The sequence below is a fragment of the Marmota flaviventris genome, chromosome 14 (assembly GCF_047511675.1).
Source record: "Marmota flaviventris isolate mMarFla1 chromosome 14, mMarFla1.hap1, whole genome shotgun sequence".
Classification (NCBI taxonomy): domain Eukaryota; kingdom Metazoa; phylum Chordata; class Mammalia; order Rodentia; family Sciuridae; genus Marmota; species Marmota flaviventris.
Window position 1 is genome coordinate 1,770,522 of NC_092511.1, and position 21,197 is coordinate 1,791,718.

The following is a 21,197-nucleotide window of genomic DNA, read 5'->3' on the forward strand; positions in this document are numbered from 1 at the left end:
CCCCGAGAAGACTCCGAGGAACAGTTCACGTTTTACAGCCGTCAACGTGAAGGCAAAACTGAACGACTGTAGCCCGGCGCGGCCCACACCTGTCATCCAGACTCAGGAGGCTGAGGCAGGAGGATCGCAAGTTGGAGGCCAGCCTGGGCAACTTAAGGAGACCCTGTCTCCAAGTAAAAACTGAAAAAGGGTGGGCTGTAGCCGCGTGGTACAGTGCCCGGGGGTTCAAACCCCAGTACTAGAAATAAATAAATAAATAAAGTCGGCCATGCTACCATCTAATTTTTTTTAAATGTTTTTATTTTATTTTTTAGGTGTAGATGGACACAACACAACGCCTTTATTTTTATGTGGTGCTGAGGATCGAACCCGGGTCCCGCCTGTGCTGGGCGAGCGCTCTACCCCTGAGCCACAATCCCAGCCCTAATATGTAAGTTTTTAAAAGCGCCATCTTTTCTTTTCATGTCATCTTTCCCATAAAATGTGCTGTGTCCTGGAATAAACCAGGCTGCCCCTCCTAGTCCTGAGTTCCTGTGAACACAGACAGCCCCCTCCCTAGGGTGGTTCAGCTGCGATCCTGTGACTTCATGGTGGAAAGCCATTTGCACTCAGCGGAAACCACACTTGGAGTTCTGAATTCTGGCCTCTGCCCAGGCTCGCAGCAGGTAAAGGGACACTCCAGCCCTGCTGTGGGAGGGGCAGCCACGCAGTCAGACAGTCCACACTGCAGCTGAAGGGACCTTTCACGGTTCTTCAGACACAGAGTGTCTTAGCTGTGCACCGCAGTGGGCAGCGCTCATGCGGCCCTCTGGCCTCCACTGCCAGTACCTGTTGCGTCAATGACATGGGATGTTCAACACCCGAGGACAGACTGCTGGGTCTGCCAACTGTCTGCTAAAGCTGGTGTGAGCCTGGGGGACAGGCCCCACTAGGCCGCCACTTGCACACAGGTTTGGTGTGCTTTCAGCTGATATTTTCACTTTACGAGGGGTTTATCAGGAAGTAATCCCATCAAAGTCTGAGCATCTGTGTAGCTGATAAAAAAGAAAAAAGGAATCTAACCTTTTGATGAGCCTGGATTTATCTTTTCAGAGCAATCAGCTAAAAAAAGATCACATTCTCAGCTGTTCCCTCAGCCTAGCAAATCAAGCAACTGGAAACCCGGAGATGTTGAACCAGAATGTGCTAGTTTACATCTCCAAAGCAGACTGACTCCAGGGCTTCAGGAAGACTGCACAGGAAGCACACGTCCACCTCATTCTGTTCCCTTCCTCTAATGACTGCAAATACTAAGCCACATCCTCATCTCCTCTCCCCTCCACCTGACGGATTTCCGCTGGCCCTTCAGGCTGGGGATGTGCTCCGTGTACAGCATGTGCCTGGCGTACACCTGTGAGGTCCTGGGTTTGATTCCCGGCAGCTTGGACATGGCTGTGTTTCCCTGTGTGCTTCAGGAGTGGTTTCTAATGACCTGTCCTCTCTCACTGCCTCCTGACCCACTCCATGGACACTGCGGGTTGCCACATCTCAGCAGCAGCGCTTCACAGCTGCCCACTCCCTTCAGACACCTTCTTCTGGTTCTCCTTCAAGTCACTGCTCCCTCCCTCCCTCCCTCTCTCTCTCTTCTGGCTCCTGCTCCTCTGGATGGTCCCAATGGTCTCTCCCTGTCCATTCTCACCAACCCAGTGGCCTCACATAGTCCACCCCATGCTGCTGACTCCCCTGTCCACACCTCCAGTCTGAACCCCTTTCCAGAACCTCAGGTTTGAGTATCCACAAGTCTCCAACCTAACCTGGCCTTTCCTGTATCAGGGAGCAGCAGTGGCTTCTTCCAAAGCTGGGTACTTTGCTCTTTCTCCCTCACACTCCACATCCAGTCCACCCTAACTGCAAATCCTCTCACTTGACCCTCAAAACACCATACCCCCATCCACTGGCCTCATCCCACTCTTTCCACCACCTCTTGGCTGGTGGAACTGACCACTGAAGTTGCCTCCTGTGACTGCTTTTGCCCCAGTGCAACCGTTCCCTGCAAAGCAGCCAGTGACCTTCTAAAAGCCATGCCATGCCAGTCCCCATGTTAACCCTGCTTTTTGAACTCCAGACCCTGGCCACCCCCAACCCTGCCACCTCCCCTCCTGCGCTCTGCTCTCCAGACCTCTGGCCTTTTAGCATGTGGATCTCCTGCTCCTCCTGCCTCAGGTCCTTACCCAGGCAGGTTTCCCCGAGATGCTCTTCCTGACTCAAATGCTTTCCCCTACAGACACCCGGTTGCAGAGAAGCTGCCCTGGCCATTCCTACATGCTGGCCGCGGAGCCTCCCCTTAGGCACGTGCATGTTCCTTGTTAGGTTCCGTGAGGACATTTGAATCAACATCTGCAGACACCCGTCAACCTCATGTCTGTGGTATGATTCCTGTGTGGTGTCACAGCTGTGCATACCTTCGGGTCACTCGTTCAGCGCTTAGCACACAGTACCCCAAGAAAAGCTCGTGAACACTGCCCTCCCGAGTTTTCACACCATCACTGTAATGGCCTCCTGCCCCACGTCAGCGCTTCTAGTGACGCAGCACAAGCTCAGTGTGAGAATTTTCTGCACAGTGGTGCCCTCAGGACCACTCTGGGCAGCTGGGAGTACCTGTCACCCACAGTTGAAAGGTGAGATACCTGAGGCACAGGAACTCACCTAACTTCAGGTCACATGGCCAGGAAGTGACAAGGCTGGGGTTTGAATTCAGGGAATCTTGCCCAACAGTCTCTACAGTAGCTGCTAAAATGCGGTGCCAGCAGCAGTGGTCCTGAACCTGGGGGAGCACTTAACACCCCGCCCAGGTGCAGCCGCCCAGCAGCCTGCATCTGCCTTTGCCGGCCTCCATCCTGAGCAGGTGTCTTTTCCTTCCCACTGGAACAGGGGAAAGGGGAGCAGTTCTGTGCCATAAAAAACTTTGCTTTGGAAAAGCAAGATGAGCAGGGTGCGGAGGGACTGGCGGGGAAACGGGTGCTGTGTCTGCTGCCCCCAGCACTCCAGCAGGACAACTGAGGGAAATGGCACTTGCTGCTTTCCTGTGGACACCACAGCCCATGCGTTCTGCCTTTGGAGAATCTTTGACATGTTTCTTCCAGAAAAACAGCCACCAACAGCCCAGAAATGTTTCACAACCAGGTTTCATTACCACCATGAGACTGGGGAAGAACCTGTTGAGGTGTTCTGAAAGATGGCCTCCTCCACTGCAGAGCAGTGCCCTGGAAGACCAGGTGACCAAAGCCACTGAAACCAGGGACACGGACACCGCCCTAGGCAAACATGCTCCATGAAGGGCCAGAGTCAACACGTTAGGCTTTGCAGGCCAACAGGAGAAACTGAAGGTAGTATACGGGGAAATATTTAACAGCCATTTCTAGATTCGGCTGGCCCCTGCTGTGTGCTAATAACTTTGCTTTTGTCTGCTCGCCCAGCGTACTTGACCTCTCCTGGCCTGCGGGAAGAGCGATGAAGAGTGAGATTTTGCCCAGCTTGCAGGCTGTTGGCCTCACCCAGATTCCCAGATGTAACAGGACTGAGGCCCCCTGGGTGAGAGACGTGGCACAGTCAACTGTTCAAGAGCAGAAGCAGTAGCCAGACTGCTGGCGCTGGGGATCTCTGAGGGAGCTGCGAGGTGCTCTGACCACAGGTCTCACGCCTGGGCAGGAAGTCGGGAACCTGGGAGGCAGATGTTCACACCAAAACCAAACTCTGCAGCCTGGTGCCTCAGAGGCTCTGGTGGAGAGAGTACACAGTGAGCAGAACTGCTCTCAGCCCTCATCTTCATTCAGGTCCTCTCCCCCAGGGCCATTCCTGCTAAGACCCAGCCAGAGCAAGGCCAGGCAGAGTCTACGGAAAAGCCATCTGGGCTAATGACTTCCAGCTGGAACAGCCTGAGGGCTTTGTGGGAAACACACAGAGCAGGGGAGAAAGGCCAACAGATAACACACAGGCACACCTGGGCACTACTCAAGAGGCCTGGACACACAGCCAAAAAAAAAAACCCACTTGCTGTGAAACACAAGGGCCTGTCTATCAATAAACCTGGGGTTAACAGCAAGACCTGCATAAGAAAACCAGCCATGAGATGGGAGGGGAGGGGAGGGGGGAATAGTAGAGGATAGGGAAAAAAAAGAAAACCAGCCAGGCAGTCCCAGATCTCACTCAGCCAAGAAACCCGGCAAGTCCCCTAGGAGACACATGACCTTGGCAGACTTTCCATGTGTCCCTGTGCTGAGACACACCTAATACCACATATGAAGGAACAGCCTTGGAATACCACTCAGTCAGGTTATCCAACTTGGTAACTGTTGAAGAAGCTGGGAGATGGTTTCATGGATGTTCATCAAACTACTCTTTTTGTGTACTTTTGAAAATTTCCAATGAAGATTTTTAAAGTCGTGTTATCTATGAATGAAGAAATGAGCCAGCTGTGCACATAAATTTTCTTCACTGAAAAAAGGGAGACTGGGACTGGGGATGTAGCTCAGTGGTAGAGTGCTTGCCTCACACACCCAAAGTCCTTGGTTCAGTCCCCCCTCCCAAAAAAAAAAAAAGGAGCACGGGTCTGGATTTCTCAAGGAGGAAGCCAGTCAGCTGCCTGGAGGCCACTCAGCCAAGTCTCACTGGCGCTATTAAAGGAAAGCAGTCTCTGGTCAAGAGAGGTAGTGGAGGTAGAGGGAAGGCAGAGGCAGAAAAACTCATTTGTATTGGTTTTTGTTTTTTTGGTTTTGGTCCTAGGGATTGAATCCAGGTGTACTTTACCACTGAGTCACAGCCCTTTTTATTTTTTTGAGACAGGGTCTAAGTTGCTGAGGCTGGTCTCGAACACGACATCCTCCTGCCTTAGACTCTCCCGTCTACAGGCATAGCCACTGTGCCGGGCAAATCCTGAGTTATTTGTCAGTGAATTATTCCAAGCGTCCAGGCTCCCAGGATGAAAATCAAACCCAAAAGTTATTCCAGTGTGGGCCACCAGCCTCATTCATGGTCATATTGTCCCCAAAGACTCTTAAGACATTTCCCAAAAACATGAGTCTCTGGGGCTCGGGATGTGGCTCAAGCGGTAGCGCGTTTGCCTGGCATGCGTGCGGCCCGGGTTCGATCCTCTTCACCACATACAAACAAAGATGTTGTGTCCGTGTCCGCCAAAAACTAAAAAAATAAATAAATAAATATTTAAAAAATTCTTTCTTAAAAAAAAAAAAAAAAAAAACATGAGTCTCCCTTCCCTTCTTCTAAGGCTTCTAATGCCGTCATGGGGCCACCCTGTAGACCTCACCTCACCCTACTGCCTCCCAAAGGCCCACCTCCCAACCATCAGCATGTGCCTCTGAGAATTAAGCTCCCCACACATGAACTGGGGACACATCCAAACCACAGCAGCTTATAGGGAGAAAACTGTTTAATAGTGACAATATTTTTTTTCTAATTCCAAAAACATTCTCCAGAACATTATCTGATGAGCTGGGCATGGTGGCTGAGCTTCTACCCAGCCCATGAATCCTGCCTTATATTTGTATGGGCACAGGTGTTGCAGTATCAGTCTGCAGAACAGGGCTGGCGGATCAGGGAAACGCATTTATCATACTGGCAGGCAGGCTCCGCTGGTGTCCAGGGGTATGCCATCTGCCTTCAGCATCAGCAGCATTTCCCAACAGCCTCGGCAACCCTGGAGCCTGTTGGGAGAAACTGCATCTGCTGCTCAGCTGTACTCTCCGGAGTGAAGATGGACACACATCCACTCCAGGGGCTGTATGTACTTCTTGGGAACAACCTGGGTGATCCGTTCCTCTGATTCACCAGTTGTTTTCTCGTACACATCAGGGATATTAGTCCTTTGTGATGAGTTACAAACTCTTTCCATAGTTTGCTTTTGCTTGTTACTTTCAAAATCTTTGCGTTATGAAGTAACATTTTTTATTTATATGCAGTCTTTTTCTTTTATGGTCATATGTCCTAAGTAAAAAGACCTTTGCTTACCCCATTGGTGAGTTACTGCTCCTAAAACAGAATAATCCCGTATGTCTCTGGGTTGACAGAATGGAGCTCTGTCTATCTGCGTAGTGGAGGCAGTGCCCTAGTCCTGCTCCCCACCTTGCTGGCCACATTTGAACTGTGTTCTCATGAACACAATCAGCAAAATCCAGACTACAGAAAAAACAGATGGCCCAGGTCCAGAAGATAATATGTAGGGAAACAGTGGGATGGAGCAGGGACTGCAATTTAAAAGCCCTAAGAAATATAAAGTTAAAAAAAGGAAAAAGTTGGCAAGATTAAACTGACATTAAGAAATGCCTGAAGTCATTTCCACAAAAGTCAGGATTACATTGTAAAGAGAGGGAAGGAGGAGGAAGGAGAGGTCCCAGGGGAGTACTCTGGAGTGTCCAGCAAAGCACTATTCCTTACAGGGTGGTGGATGCAAGGACATTCATCTTATAATAGTAATTCAATACGCGTTCATTTGTTTTGTGTCATTTTCTGTATTTTTATTTTATGGAAAAAAACTCAAAAATAAATGATCATGTCAAACATTTGTTTTAAACCTGCACAGTATTTTTAAGAAAAAAAGCCAAAGAAACTTTTCAAAGATATATGCATCTTGGTCTTTAAAAGCTGTAACTGAGCCGGGCACAGTGATGCACACCTGTAATCCTGGCAATTCAGGAAGATAAGGCAGGAGGATCGCAAGTTCAAAGCCAGCCTCAGCAGATTAGCCAGGCACTTAGAAACTCAGTGAGACCCTGTCTCTAAATAAAATATAAAAAGGGCTGGGGATGCAGCTCTGTGATTAAGTGCCCTGGATTCAATCCCTGGTACCAAAAAAAAAGCTGTAACTGAGCCAGGAGTGGTGACACACACCTATAATCCCAGCACTCAGCAGGCTGAGCAAAGAGGATCACAAATTTACGGTCAACTTCAGCCACTCACCAAGACCTCTCAAAATGAAAAAATAAAAAGGGCTGGGGGAACATCTCAGTGGTAGAGCACCCCTGGGGTCAATCCCCAGTGCCCAACACACACACACACACACACACACGTACAAAATTGTAACTGCTGAGCATGTTGAGGTCCTGGGTTCGATCCCAGCCCTGCACACACACACATTTGAAAGACTGAGGCCATTCTTCCACAGCCACGGTCTCCTGTGTACACAGCATCAGGCACCTGAGAGGAGTCCTGTGAGCCACATGCCCAGTGTGGCTACAAGGGCAGGTGACTCCACCTTGAAAATCAGAAGGTCAGCGAACTCTTCCACAATTCTTCCTGAGTTCCTGTCAGCATCTTTTAACCAATGTTTTATTGATTTCTTATAAAAATCAACGCCCAAGCACTTTGGGCCAAACTGCAATAAAACATATGAAAATATACTAAGCCCAGTAAGCAGCAGATCTCAGAATCACCAGATCTCAAAGACGTCCACTTCCTCCTGGAGCACTTTTTTACTGAGATGCTCACAGGACACAGTGCCCCCTGGCTCAGCTTTGTCTCCTATAGCACTCCTGCTGAGAGGTCTTGATGCCCACACCAGGAAATGACAGCAACAAGAGCTATCGCTTGCCTTCTCCAGAGCACCCAAGTGACTCCACTCAGTCTTGAGACTGCCGAGCCCCTTCTCTCGCCAGCCTATCGGCCTCTTCATTGCCCACAAATCCCGAATGACCAGGAACATGCATCTGTTAAAATAAAGGTTTTCCTTTTTACTTCTCCTGATTTTTATACAAGCAACATGACTACACTCCACTGAGAAACGCAAGCACACAGAGCAGACTGGGCGAGCCGAAGCTCACTCAGAGCCTCTTGCCCAACATAACTGAAGAGCACAACATATATTCCAGATGCTTCACACAATGACGTGTTCACAAAAGCTCCATTTCATTTCTCTACAAATTTGATTTTACCATTAATGGTGCTTTTTTTCTACTTGGCAATGGTATATGGCAAACTGTGCAGATGGATAGATATCTGTGTTTGCGCGCGCGCACACACACACACTCTTTACTCTTTGAATGCTGTTTAGGAGAATGGATTACTTATTTGATTTAACCATTGTTCCCATTTCCATTGCTAAAGCAAATTTACATGTTGGTTACAAAATGTTACCAATGGTTTTATGGAGGCAGAACAAGGCAGAGTTGAGACAATGATTAAAAGTTTAACTTGCTTTGTATTGTGTGGAGAAAACATTTCATTAAAATTATCTATTACATGTCTGTAATCCCAGCAACTAGGAAGGTTGAGGCAGGAAGATCATAAGTTCAAGACGAACCTCAGCAACTTAGTGAAACTGTCTCAAAATAAAAAAACAAAAAGAGCTGTGACTGGCTGGGGCTGGGGCTCAGTGGTAGAGTGCTTGCCTAGCATATGCGAGGCACTGGGTTCGATTCTCAGCACTACATATATATAAATGAATAAAATAAAAATCCATTAACATCTAAAAAGAATTTAAAAAAAAAAAAAAAAAAAGCTGTGACTATAACTCAGTGGTAAAGTGCCCCTGGTTTCAATCCATAGTACCACCCCCCACCAAAAAAAAAAAAAAAAAAAAAACTATAAGAAAAACATTTCCCTTTTGGAAAGAAGACCATGTTCCTAAGGCCTTATCAAGCTATATTTTTTTAAATACTTATTTTTTTTAGTTGTAGTTGGACAAAATACTTTTATTTACTTATTTTTATGTGGTGCTGAGGATCAAATCCAGGGCCTCACACATGCTAGGTAAGCGCTCTACCGCTGAGCCACAGCTCCAGCCCTCCAGCAATATTTTTTACTGTTGCACTTCCTACACCTAGTAACACTGTTCACTGCAAAGATAGAGAGAATCAAAGGCACTCATTACACCTCATGATATGACCCTTGTGGGAATTGTTAACCTGCACCACTCGATCCCTTAAGTAAACCACTGCTCTCGAGCCAATAGGGACCACATGGTCACAACAGTCACAAGACTGAACATTCTAATAGGCACTCACCCACTGAATGTCCATGCCGTGGGTGAGCTCCTCCAGCTGCATGAAGTCCTCCTTGTTGATCACCTCCTTCCCCGTACTTGTCTTCCACCCATTCTTCTTCCAGCCTTGGACCCAGTTAGTGATCCCTAGGGAAGGTATGCTCACTGGGCCTCCACCTGCACCGCCCTGCCTGTCCTGCCTCTGGGGCCTCTTGTGCTCTGACCCGTCATCCTGGACTCCTCCCCTCCTCAGTTGGCCCCAGTTGCTTTGGCCTGCAGCACATGCCAGAAACACCCATCTCCCCCATTCCTCTAACTGCATTCACCTGAAGCTCTCAGCTTAGGACGTCCTTCTCCAGGAAGTTTCCCTCGGGCATTCTCCAAGAAGCAGCCAGCACACCTTGATCCTAAGTTACTTACACACATCTAGATTCCAACTGCAAGGACAGCAGAGCCACAGCTACTTCATGACAGAACTTGGGCTTCAAAACCTCCCTCTTTTCCTTGTGACAGGACCAATGTCATCCCTGTTATTAATTTTAGCCTATTATAATACCTCCCACCAGGGAAAGAAAAGCCTAGTTCCCCTCAGAGCGACTGGAAAATTACTGGAAGAAATAAACATGAAGGCTTACCATTTATAGTGAACATACTGTCCGTATACAGAACCAATTTACTGATGTTCTGAGCCTTGGCTTGTTCGATGGCTTTGCAGGCTGCCTTGAAAAAACAAGCCATAGTCATCCTCCGCAGAGAATGGGCAACACAGCTCATGCTCAAAGTGATTCACACTTGGACATACAAGGGTCACCTCTGGGTCACACATGTTCAAAAGGGTCTATGACACAAGGGTTCCTTCTTCCTATGTACTTTGATTATATTCTTTATGTGAAATAGTGCTAAACATATAATTCTGTGGACACCGACTTGAAATGACATTTTAGAGTGTTTCTCCAGAATTGCTACTAACCCAAAGTTTCTTCTGGACATTGAATATCTTATCTACATGGATAACAGTAGTAAGTGATATGCTCATAGTCTTGCTGAGGGATGACAGACTCACATGTATCAGGTAACTTTACATGAGTTTCATGCTCAAGGTCAATATTGAGAAATGACAAACTCACATTTATCTGATAACTTACATGGATTTCTGCTCTTTGGTTTGTCTGTCGTCCGGGGAGTCTAATGCCTATGTTTCTGTTTCAAAACAGAATTTTTAAAAATACACTTATAATGCTGATTCTCAAAAGTGATTCCCTCCAATGAATAATGAGCTAATGTGTTAAAACAAAACAAAACAAAACAAAAAAACGATATAAAAGCTTCATATAAAAACACAGCCTTTAAAAAAAATCAAACCAACATGGGGCTGGGGTTATGGCTCAGCAGTAGAGCACTCGCCTCACATGTGCGAGTCCCTTGGTTTGATCCTCAGCACCACATAAAAATAAATAAGTAAATAAAATAAGTGTATTGTGTCCAACTACAACTAAAAAAAAATTAAGGAAAAAATCAAACCAACAACACTAACACTTTGTTGAAAGACACTATAATATGGCATAGAAGAAACACCAGACCAGAAGTCAAGGACAAAGTGTAATTTCTTGACTGAAAGGCATTAGCATGGTGTCTAGGGCCAGCACGAAATCCCCAGAACCTAGTGCCAAACCAGCTTCCACTCTCCACCACAGGGGTTTGAAGCTAAGCAAAAAGTTAAAGTGAAAGAACTTTGTGAACTGTACAGTTAGAAAGAAATGGAAAGTGGTATCATTATTAAAAATGCCTAACAACCAACTTTTTTTTTCCTTGAGCTACTGGGGATCAAACCCAAGGGCACTTTACCTCTGAGCTACATTCTCAGTCCTATTTTTAATTTTGAGACAGAGTCTCACTAAGTTGCTGGCCTTGTACTTGCCACCCTCCTACCTCAGCCTCCTGAGGTGCTGGGATTGCAGGTGTGCACTACTGCATCTGGCCACCTACACATGGCTCTTGTGGGTACCTGTAAATACTGGAAAACAAAGTTGAGCGCTGGTGCGGGCGGCTTTAGAGGGACCAAGTCCCTCTTTCCTCTGAACTTCAGGGCTCAGCTTCCATCCCAGTTCCTTCACATCCACAGGCGAGATAGGTCTGAACAAGAGCATTTCACCTTGCCTTCTGACATACCAGGGTCACCGCTGGGTCACACAGCTTCAAAAGGGTCTAGTGATACACGGGTTCCAAGCCCAGCAGCCATTCCCTGGGCAGCCCTGCGAGGTCCATCTAATTTAAGCTAAGAGGAAGGAGGCCCTTCTGGTGTAAAAGCGCATGAGATAGAGACGCCTGAGAGTTAGGGCCGACACAGCAACACCCAGGTTCTACATTCGACATTCTGAAGAACAAAGCTGTTCAGTGTCAATAAAAATCAAAGCTCTGTTCTTCTATCAGCCCCTGCTAGAGCTGTTTGTCTGACAAGGTTTCCAAATAATCAATGAGTACCCAGATCTACTGCGTCTTTCCACAAGTTTTAGAATATGATTCAGTAAAGTCTGATGCTGAAAAACTGAGCTGTTTACTTACAAAGGGTGGCCTGGCCCCCAGTAGACGCCAATTCCTGCTCGTGCTCTCCTCCGCCCGTTACTGGAGCAGCAGCCATCGGTGTAGACAACCACAGAGTCTCCTGTAAGGGAAACAGTAAACACAGCTGGATCAAATTTTGGAAAAAACAAAACTCACACCAAATGTCTCTGAAGTCAGGTCAGCATTTTAAGAAGATGTTCTACATGCTGCAGTCTCTGGGAAACACAAATTTCTTATGTGGGGCAGATGCTACATCACACCTGGTCTCACACACCAGGCAAGGGACAGGGCAAGGTGGTCACGGTGCAGAGCTAGAACCTGCTTCCAGAGATCTACCACTTACAACCTACCCTAAAGGGTCAAAAGACAACGGCAACGTCCTTCTCTATGTCAGGGCCACCGTCACTCTCAGCAAGCTATCACTCTAGAGAGAGCAGGGCCTTGGCATCATGGTGACCCTGCCTGCCAGAAGATCAAGTCCTCTAACAAACGTTGGTCTCATTTTTCTTGCAGGACACTTGTAACAGTGAACTGTTGCTCCTGACCGTGCTTCTTTTCATCAAGGCAGAGGGTGGGATTAACATGCCAAAGCTGTGAACAACAAGGAAGGAAAGGACGGACATAAGGCCAGGCCACTCTCAGGCCTCTGGTGGCCAGCAACACACTCTCAGCAGAACAGTGGGAGAAGCTGGGTTGCACAGCACTAAGGGACAGGAAGGGGGAGCAGAGAGGCACACACAGGAGGCCCTTGTCCAGGACAGTGGGTGGAGCAGGCACAGCAGAGGCACAGTGGGAGGATGCTACAGAAGCACAGGGACTCAGCTCCTGGAACGATGCTGGGACATCAGAACACAGGCTGGTGAGACGCTTCAGTCCAGCTGCATCTCAGCTCTGCCAACACAGCCACAGCTGCCTGCAGTCACTGAAGAGACCTACCACACACCAGGCTGTGTCGGGGCCACCGAGCTTCAAGCAGTGGTGAGCATGCTGGGAACAGCTCATACCCCGGGTATGCCACAAACACCTGTTTCACTTCCAAGCAGCAAATAACCAAATCAAGTACACCTTTTTGACTGTTTTAAATAACTATAAAACTAACCTACAAATACAGATCAACAAAACATTTCTATTTGTTTCCCTTGAATCAAACTATAAAATGGCTTCTTCCTGGGAAAGTTAGAACCTACAAATTCGATGAGTTATAAAAAATGCTAGGAGCTGGGTTCGGTGGCACACACCTGTAATTCCAGTGGCCCAGGAGGCTGAGACAGGAGATTCGAGAGTTCAAAGCCAGCCTCAGCAACTGTGAGGCGCTAAGCAACTCAGTGAGACCCTGGCAGGGATGTGGCTCAGTGGTGGAGTGCCCCTGAGCTTAATCCCCAGGACCAAAAAAAAAAAAAAAAAAAAAAATGCTGAGGGCTGGGTTTGTAGCTCAGTGGTGGAGCGTTTGCCTGAATGTGTGAGGCCCTGGATTCAATCCTCAGCACCACATACAAAAAAACAAATAAAACATAAAAGATCCATTCACAGTTAAAAAATAAATAAAATTTTAAAAATAAAAATGCTGGGTATTTCTACCTTCTGTTCGCCTATACTAAAGATAAGAAGATATACACACTGTCACTAAGAGACTGAAGTTAAAGCAGAGAAACAGTTCATGACCACCTTGCTTCTAGGGATAAGACACAATCTCCAGACTGAACACAAGGGTAAAATGGTGCTGACTGAGGGTGGAAGGCAGCTGTGCTGAGGCCTTCCTCATCTGAAGAGCTAAAGCACTCTGTGCATAGGGACTACAGGTCTTTCAAACATTACAATGTCATTTGTGGTCTACATAATGGTTTTCCTAAGAATACCTAAAAGTTTAATAATTCTGCATGACTTCATCAATTATAAAATGGTAACCTTAGAGAATTCTATATATCCTGTATGGAAAACAATGAGGATAAACATCAGCTCAGATTTCTCTCACTTAGAGATTGAGCAAAGTTTTCATGTTTTCTAGATTGTTATATTTTTAAAAACCCAAGGAAGATGTACTCTATGGTTTAGATAAGAGGTATCCCCCAAATGCTCACGTGAGACAATGCAAAAAGGTTCAGAGGTGAAATGATTAGAGGATGACCACTGTAACCCCACCGTGGACTAATCCAGACAGGCAGGAGGCTGTGGCTGGGGAGGTAGGTCCCTGAGGGCATACCTTTGGGGCTTATCTCTTGTCCCTGGTAAGCAGAACGCTCTCTGCTTCCTGTTGCCATGTCCTGACAGTTCTCCTCCACTACTCCCTCTGTCTTCATGTCCTGCCTCATCTCAGGCCCAAAGCAATGGTGTTGCCTGTCGATGAACTGCAACCTCAGAAACCAAAAGCCAAAACAGTTTTCCTCCTCTGCATTACTTGTCAGGTCTTTTGGTCACCGTGGTGAGAACCTGACTAAAACACATACCCATATAAGAAAATGTGTCCTTGCCAAGGGCAGGGGCTGGCTCTGTGTTCTTTCGCACATACTTCGCACTCGGCTCTGAGACCTCTTCTTCATGGTCATCTAAGGGCTCTCTGAGACGCTTGCTGACTTTCACCTGTGACTCCTGTGCATGAGTATTTTTTTGCTCTGGAAGACAAGAGCCTATTCATGAGATAGAAACAATGAGCATAAAATGTACTACTCAAGAATCAAGAATTCTAGCAAGTTATTTACTATCACACCCTTTGAACAGCCCTACAAAGAGGGAATGACTTGGAACACACCATCTCAGATTCTTTTGGGGTTTTTTTGGCACTAAGATTGAACCTAGGGCACTTAACCACTGAGCCACATTCCCAGTCCTTTCCTATATTTTTTGAGACACGTCTCACTGAGTTGTTTAGGGCCTTGCTAAGTTGCTGAGGCTGGCTTTGAACTCCTAATCCTCCTGCCTCAGCCTCCCAAGCCGCTGGGATTACAGGCATGCACCACCATGCCCGGCTCATCTCAGATTTTGGGTCCTGTGAAATAATTCTCAACTCTCCAAGGTGAGCTTGATAAGAGCATTGTGAAGACAATAGAAGAGCTTCTGTGGAAAAACCTGGTTTTGATGGACATAACAGACACACCAGCTAGGGATGACAATGTGAAAATTTGAGGGACTCTTACCCAGGAAAACAAGGACCCAAATTTGTACATAAGATCAGCCCCCTCGCTGCCCCAAATATTGCCATTACATGAATTCCACACTAAGAACCTCTAGGGAGGCTAAGGGGGTGTGGGTCAAGCATAAACAACCAGGCAATGGGACACATCAGGAAACAAGCCAACTACTATTGTAGTTTCTCTTCAGGTGGACCTGGGGTTAAAGCCAAAGGAATCTCAAACACCACCTCGGGGATAACTGGACAGCCAGGATCTCCCTTTCCCCAAGCACAAGCTGAATGAGAAAGACTCACGAACAAGTGTTTCAAGGGCAGCTCCACTTTCACTGGCTGAGAACATGGGCAGCTGACATCGACCCTGACCCTCTAGGCTTCTGTAAAATGCTGATCTGAGGCAACTCTCCCTCGGTATCATTTTATGGAGGGGGAACAGAGGTACAGAAGGAGCAACTAATATAACTAACATCTCCACAACAGCAACCTTAACCCAAACCACAGAACTGACCTTTAGCTCTAAACTCTTATGCCAGGGATGGAGGAACAGGGCACTGACACCCACCAGGCGTCTGCTGAACAGCTGCGAGACCACACCTGTGCCTCCAGCAGCTTCCTGCCAGGCCTCTCCAATGTCCAGGCAACTGGGAATCTGAGTGAGGCAAGGGGGCATTTCCACCCACCACCTTGGTGCCTCTTTATTTACCTCAAAGGTACTGTACAGAAGTAAATGCAAACACACAGGTACAGATCAAAGGGCAGTTTTGTAGAATTTTGATATTGATACAAATACGGTTTATTTACTACAACAGAGTTTAGTTGAACTGAAAGTTTTTAAAGAGCAGACAAGTCTTTGAAAGATGGGAAAACCACAGTTATCAGGTAATTTTTACTTCACAAAAGTGTGTTTTTCTTTAAGTAAATCAGCTTATATAAGCCATACAACAGATCAAAAATTCCAAAATGAGGATAAGAGAAAAAACTAGAAAGGGGGCTAATGTTTTTATTTGATATAGATCCGAAACTTTAAAAGTGCTAAAATCTCAATTTATAAACCTAAGCCACTATGAGGTCTCTGTAAGCTTTTAGGAAAGCAGATTCATAGACAGGAATATATGTACACTGGAAGAACTGAGACGTGAATAATTGTTAACTGGTTCAGAAAAACTATGAAAAGGCAATGAAAAACTCAACCAAACAGACAAGTGCCATACTTTCAAACTTGCTTTCTTTCTAATCTCTCCATCTGAATAACTAGCATACAGGGAGCTCCTTAAAAAGCTGCTGGGGAGACAGGATGAGCAGATGCACAAAGGAAGGATCTTCCTGCCTCAGAAACTAGCCCTTTGAAAATACCAGTCTGAGAATGACCTGCCTTTCCCTGAATCCTGTCTATCCAGAATTGTTATCACATCCCAAAGGAGTTCAGCATTCAAGCATCTCAGTGAGCTTGAAACTGTTCAAGAGCATATGAGCTGGGCTGGGGATGTGGCTCAAGCAGTAGCGCGCTCGCCTGGCATGCATGCTGCCCGGGTTCGATCCTCAGCACCACATACAAACAAAGATGTTGTGTCCGCCGAGAACTAAAAAATAAATATTAAAAAATTCTCTCTCTCTCTCTCTCTCTCCCACTCTCTCTTTAAAAAAAAAAAAAAAAAAAGAACATATGAGCTTATTAGGCTCTGCTCAGTCTTAACTCTCCTGTAAAGTCTGCCAGTACTCAAAACCCTACTTCCTCAAGGTAGGTTCACACACCATTTACCACCACACGTGCACACACAAATGTGTCTTCAGTAAATGCTCTACCATTAAGTATGTCCCAGCCCAAATATATTTTTTTAATCTTGTGCTCTAAATCAGAGTCACTCTGTTTATCTCAGTCATGTATATCAGAGTTGCAAATCTTATGTCCCTTATATTAGGCCTAACTTTCAATACTTTCTGTAACACATGAAATTGAAAGAAATTCAAATTGCATGACTCTGTTCCAAATAAAAACACCATATACACATATGCTGTGGAGGGAAATCACATTCTATCCTTTAAAAACATAGCCTTCTAGGTCCAGTAACAGTACAAGTACTTTTTTAAAAGAAAGAATTATGCCAAGCATGGTGGTGCACACCTGTAGTCCCAGTGGCTCAGGGGGCTTAGGCAGGAGGCTCACAAGTTCAAAGCCAGTCTCAGCACTTAGCAAGACCCTTCCTCAAAATTAAAAAAATAAAAATAAAAAGGGTTGGGGATGTGTCTCAGTGGTTAAGAACCCCTAGGTTCAATCCCCTGGTACCAAAAAATAATAATAATAATAATTATGACCTAGTGATAAACTGAATGCAAAAAGAGATGAGAGTCCTGGTGTGTCTAACACTATTACTGACATGAGCACTACTCTTTAATCTGTACAACAGGGGAAAAAATGAGATTGCAGAGCCTCCTCGTGCACAGATCCAATGACCTCTGGCTGTGAAGGCTCTGAATGGGCTAAAATACCACACTCATACGACAGGCGAGTACCTTCACCATCCGGGCTCACGGAGTTTCTGACAAAGGCCCAGGCCTCATCTTCACTGGCAAACTTCTTAAACCGGGCAGCAGGAAACCGGTCCACCTGCGCCTTGCATTCATTCCTGGAAAAGGGAGGCAGGTCATTTCCAACCTCCCTCCCTGTCCAACTACCCCCTTTTAATGAAGACTCCTCTTAGGTGGGAAACAGTGTGAGAAAGGACGGGCTGCCAGCTCCTGGGGGCAAATGTCACACCCTACAGGTTGTAGCGTTCCCTGGCGTGTCACATTCCACACCCCTGCCCTGCTGTCCCCCAAGCGGACGGTGCGGCGGCCCCATTGGCTTTCCTCAAACTCAGAGCATAACAACAAGTTGGGGGTCTTTGAAATACAAAGGTCGACTAACTGTATGGCAACAAAACGGGGCGGACATCTGAGGTGCTTCTTCCTCTCTGCTGTCGCGGCCAGGCACGGGGAGTACACGTGTGCACACCGACGACAAAACCTGATACCGCGGAGGGGAGGGTCCGGTCCAGCTTCTGCCACGCCCCTGCCCCGGAGCTCCAGACAGCGGGGACCCACCCCCCAGGGAGCGCGCTCCCGTCACGACCGCGACCGGGCCCACCGCAAAGGCCCCTCCGCGGAACCCCCGGAGATCGCCCAAATTCCGGCCCCGTCGGAACAGGGAACCTGTGCTGGCGACGCTGGCGGTGCTGCCGGGGCTCCGCGCCTCCCGCGGGGAGCCCGTCCGCAACACAGGCCCCAGGGAGGCCCGGCCGCCCCAAAGCCGCCTGCGGGGTCCGCACAGGCCGACGCGCCCACTCACCAGGTGAGGAAGACGCCGGTCCTGCGGCCCCTGCGCACGGCGTAGAACATTCCGAGCCCGCAGCAGCCGCGGCCGCCGCGCAGCGCGACCAGAACTATTCTGCCGGCTAGAGGGAGCAGCCCGCGCATCACTCAGGCCCGCGCCCGCAGCCGCCTCGCTCTACCGGCTCCGGCGCGCCCACGAGCCCACTTCCGGCGGCGACGCGGGGAGATGACGTTTACGCCCGCGGGGCGGGGCCTGCGCTCCTCCGTTCCCGGAAGTCGGCGGCGCGGGGTGCGCCGCGGTTTCCGCTGGGTCCTGGTCTGTCCGGCTTCGTGGGCTCCAGAGCTGCCGGCCAAGCGCTGGGGAGGGAGGAACGTGCACCAGTGGAGGGGAGGCGCCGTCCCCTCGCGGTCGGTGCGCACCACGGGCCCTCTGAGCCCCGTGGGGCGGCCCGCGACTCCAGTCCGGAGTCGGAGGTGCAGCTCAAAGGCGCTCCCAGAGCCTGGCCGACGTGCTCTCCGCCCTGGCGCTTCTGGGGCGGGACGCGCCGCGCTCGGGACGACTGTGGACGGCTTCCCAGTTCGCCCGCCGGTCGCTGCAGCGCGCGCCCCCGGGGGTGCCGCGCTGCCCCGGCTTGGCCTGCAGGCGGGCGGAAGGAGGAGGTGGGATGGGACGGGGCCGGGGACGGCACCGTGGCCAGGTGACCGCAGTGCGCTCAGGCCTGTGCTTCCTAGAGCCCGGGCGCAAGGGTTCGCACGCCTCATTCCTGCTTAATGCTCTTCAAGGTAGTTTCTTCATTTAAAAGAAGACCTATTCCTGTTTAATATGTCAAAATACATCCCAGTGTCATGTATAACTAAAAAGAACAATTAAAAATAGGGCTCAGTTGGCAGAGTGCTTGCCTCGCATGCACAAAGCCCTGGGTTCAATCCCCAGCACCACGAAAAAAATAAATAAAAATTAAAAAAGCCCTGTCCCTGAAAGTTAGTAATGGATCATTATATTCTTCCTGAAAATGTTTCTGAAACCTAGAAATGTGCCAGGGACTGGATCAGGATGGCCTGTGGGGTCTCCAGCCCGACCAGCCCCCCTCGGGGTGAGAACTAGTTAGGATGGCGCTTTCCTGCCTGTGGTCCTCCATCAGCCCTTGAACTACCTGGAAAAAGGGACATTTAAGGGTTATGGCAGACTTTTTCAAAGTCATTTTGAGGACAGAAGAAATTGGTAGATTGGTAAAAAAGGACACAGAAGGATGGACACGGAATGGGATTTTAACCTGAAGTTCCATAGGCCTTTTCAGGCCTCTCACTCCCCAGATTAGCTCTCCCAGCCTTCACTCAAATTCCCGGAAAATCTAAATCTCAGAGTTACCACTCATGAAAATTCATTCACTTTTGAGAATTACCTTGTGCCCTGTTAATTAACCCACACACAACAGTATTCGCCCTAGCAATATAATGTTAAGTGAATGAAGCAAGTCACTGAAGAAAAATCCTTTCGATATCTAAAGACAACTAAAACTTAAAAATATACTCCTTAATAGATTAAGTGCAGAGAGAAGATACTTTAAGAAAGTATCTATGACAGTGTGCTTTCCAACAGGATAACCTGATCAGATAATGGAGACTTAAGGATTCTGAGAATGACCAGAACACCATTAACCACCTTGTGATCACTAGACTGGGGTCATCCCTACACACCTTCCCATGCCCACCCCTCACCAACTTCCTTTAAAAGAAGAGCCTGGGACCCTATAGCACCTCTTTCAAGATAGCCACATTCTCCCTTCAGTGGGTGTCTACTTCCCTAAATAAACCTGAATCTAACTGATGTGTCCTCAAGCTCATTTCTGTGGCATTTGTCAAGAACCTCACTCATCCTGAGTTGAGACCCCTTCTCTGGGAACTCCTTGGATCTCCTTCAACCTTCACTTTGTTTCTCCCTGTAACTAAGCTTTGTCAGACTTTTAAGTCTGTCAGTGGCATCACACCTTGGTCTGCATCTACATTTCTTGGCCGCCAGTGACAGTGGACATCCTGTCACATGCTCCCTTCACTGTTTGTTCTGGGAAGTGCTGCTCACACAACCCCAGGCTGAGTGAGGCTGCTGTCCTGGAACCACCTCCGAGGACCACCATCCATATAGATGGTTGCCCATGTTTCCACTGAAAGTTCAAGTTGGTTTTGACCGTTACACCTTGGTGTTGCCTCTTTGAGAGTCAAGGACATTCATATACCCTGTTACCCTCAATTCCTCTGAGATGTACACTGCAGCTACCAGAACTGGAAGGCTATGAGAGCTGGGCATCCATGACCTCCACAGTAGAGAAAATGTGGAAATAATCCACATACTATCAATGGAAGGGGACCCCCCAGCTGTGGCAGGTCACCTGCAGCACCCAGGGTAAGTGAAATGCATCCGCACACAACAGTATTTGCCCTAGCAATATAATATTAAATGAATGAACAAGTCACTGAAAAAAAATCCTTTCAATATCTAAAAACAACTAAAATTTAAAAATATACTCCTTGAATTTACATTGAGGTGCAGAAAGCACTAGCATTCAGGGAAAAGAAGGAAAGGAAGAACTCAGTTCCTGCAATGGTACCTCTGTCTAATCCTATTAAGCCAGACATCAGTGAGGTTGGCAAAGTGTACATAATTCTACTCTTTGTTTAAAAATACAGCCTGCTTTTTCTTTGCATTCCTGTAGACTGAATCCAGGGCCTCAAGCATGCTAAGTGAGGGTTCTACCTCTGAGCTACACCCTGTCCCTTTTCACATTTTATTTGGGGACAGGATCTGGCTAAATCGCACAGGCTGTGCTCCTCCTGCCTCAGCCTCCCGAGTTGCTGGGATTACAGGTATGCTCTGCCCCTTAGCACCAATATAATTATCTTAAAATCAAACATATGTTATGTGTGGCAGCATGTTAACATATAAATAGATTATTGTCAAGGAATTAATGATCTTAGTTCCCCATTTACTTATTCATTTATCGAGTGTGGTGCTGGATTGAACTCAGGACCTCACACATGCTAGGAACATGCTCTACCACTGAACTTGACCCCCAACCACTCCACTGTATTTTTATGTGGTAAATATGAGTGCAAATAAAAAATTCTTCAAGGTCTCTAATGATTTTTAAAAGTTTAAAGGACCCTAAGACCCAAATCTATTTTTTATATATACCAGTGATTGAACCTAAGGGTGCTTAACCACTGAGCCACACC

The 21,197-nt window shown here is 47.6% G+C and overlaps 1 protein-coding gene and 1 long non-coding RNA gene across 11 annotated transcripts; one reads left to right on the forward strand and one right to left on the reverse strand.

Moving 5' to 3' along the window:
* Nucleotides 1-343: 343 nt before the first annotated feature.
* On the reverse strand, nt 344-18,176 carry Rnaseh1 (ribonuclease H1). 10 transcript variants are annotated; one of them, XM_027937760.3, is made up of 9 exons: nt 17,983-18,168; nt 17,169-17,281; nt 13,978-14,157; nt 11,534-11,633; nt 10,117-10,171; nt 9,607-9,691; nt 8,994-9,118; nt 7,583-7,697; nt 705-828 (listed from the first exon to the last, which is right to left on the reverse strand). In XM_027937760.3, the coding sequence occupies exons 1-8, from the start codon at nt 18,108-18,110 to the stop codon at nt 7,611-7,613; spliced, it is 873 nt and encodes a 290-aa protein (XP_027793561.2). In that variant the 5' UTR covers nt 18,111-18,168; the 3' UTR covers nt 705-828; nt 7,583-7,610. The 10 variants fall into 10 exon arrangements, with proteins under 10 accessions (XP_034491907.1, XP_027793561.2, XP_071457414.1 ...); XM_027937758.2 differs by lacking the exon at nt 705-828 and adding an exon at nt 5,090-5,175; XM_027937759.3 differs by lacking the exon at nt 705-828 and adding an exon at nt 7,293-7,366.
* On the forward strand, nt 891-4,160 carry LOC117794742 (uncharacterized). Its single transcript, XR_011704293.1, has 2 exons — nt 891-3,365; nt 3,456-4,160. It is a non-coding gene; the product is annotated as an uncharacterized lncRNA (long non-coding RNA).
* Nucleotides 18,177-21,197: the final 3,021 nt, after the last annotated feature.

Bases quoted from the DNA above. Each gene is read 5' to 3' on its own strand.
- Rnaseh1 (XM_027937760.3), bottom strand. From the start codon at position 18,110: ATGCGCGGGCTGCTCCCTCTAGCCGGCAGAATAGTTCTGGTCGCGCTG. The intron at 9,119-9,606 runs GTAAGCCTTCAT...TACCTTCCCTAG, and splicing joins CAGTATGTTCACTATAAATG to GGATCACTAACTGGGTCCAA. The intron at 7,698-8,993 runs GTGAGTGCCTAT...TTATTTTAACAG, and splicing joins ACGGCATGGACATTCAGTGG to ATGCATGTTCCTGGTCATTC.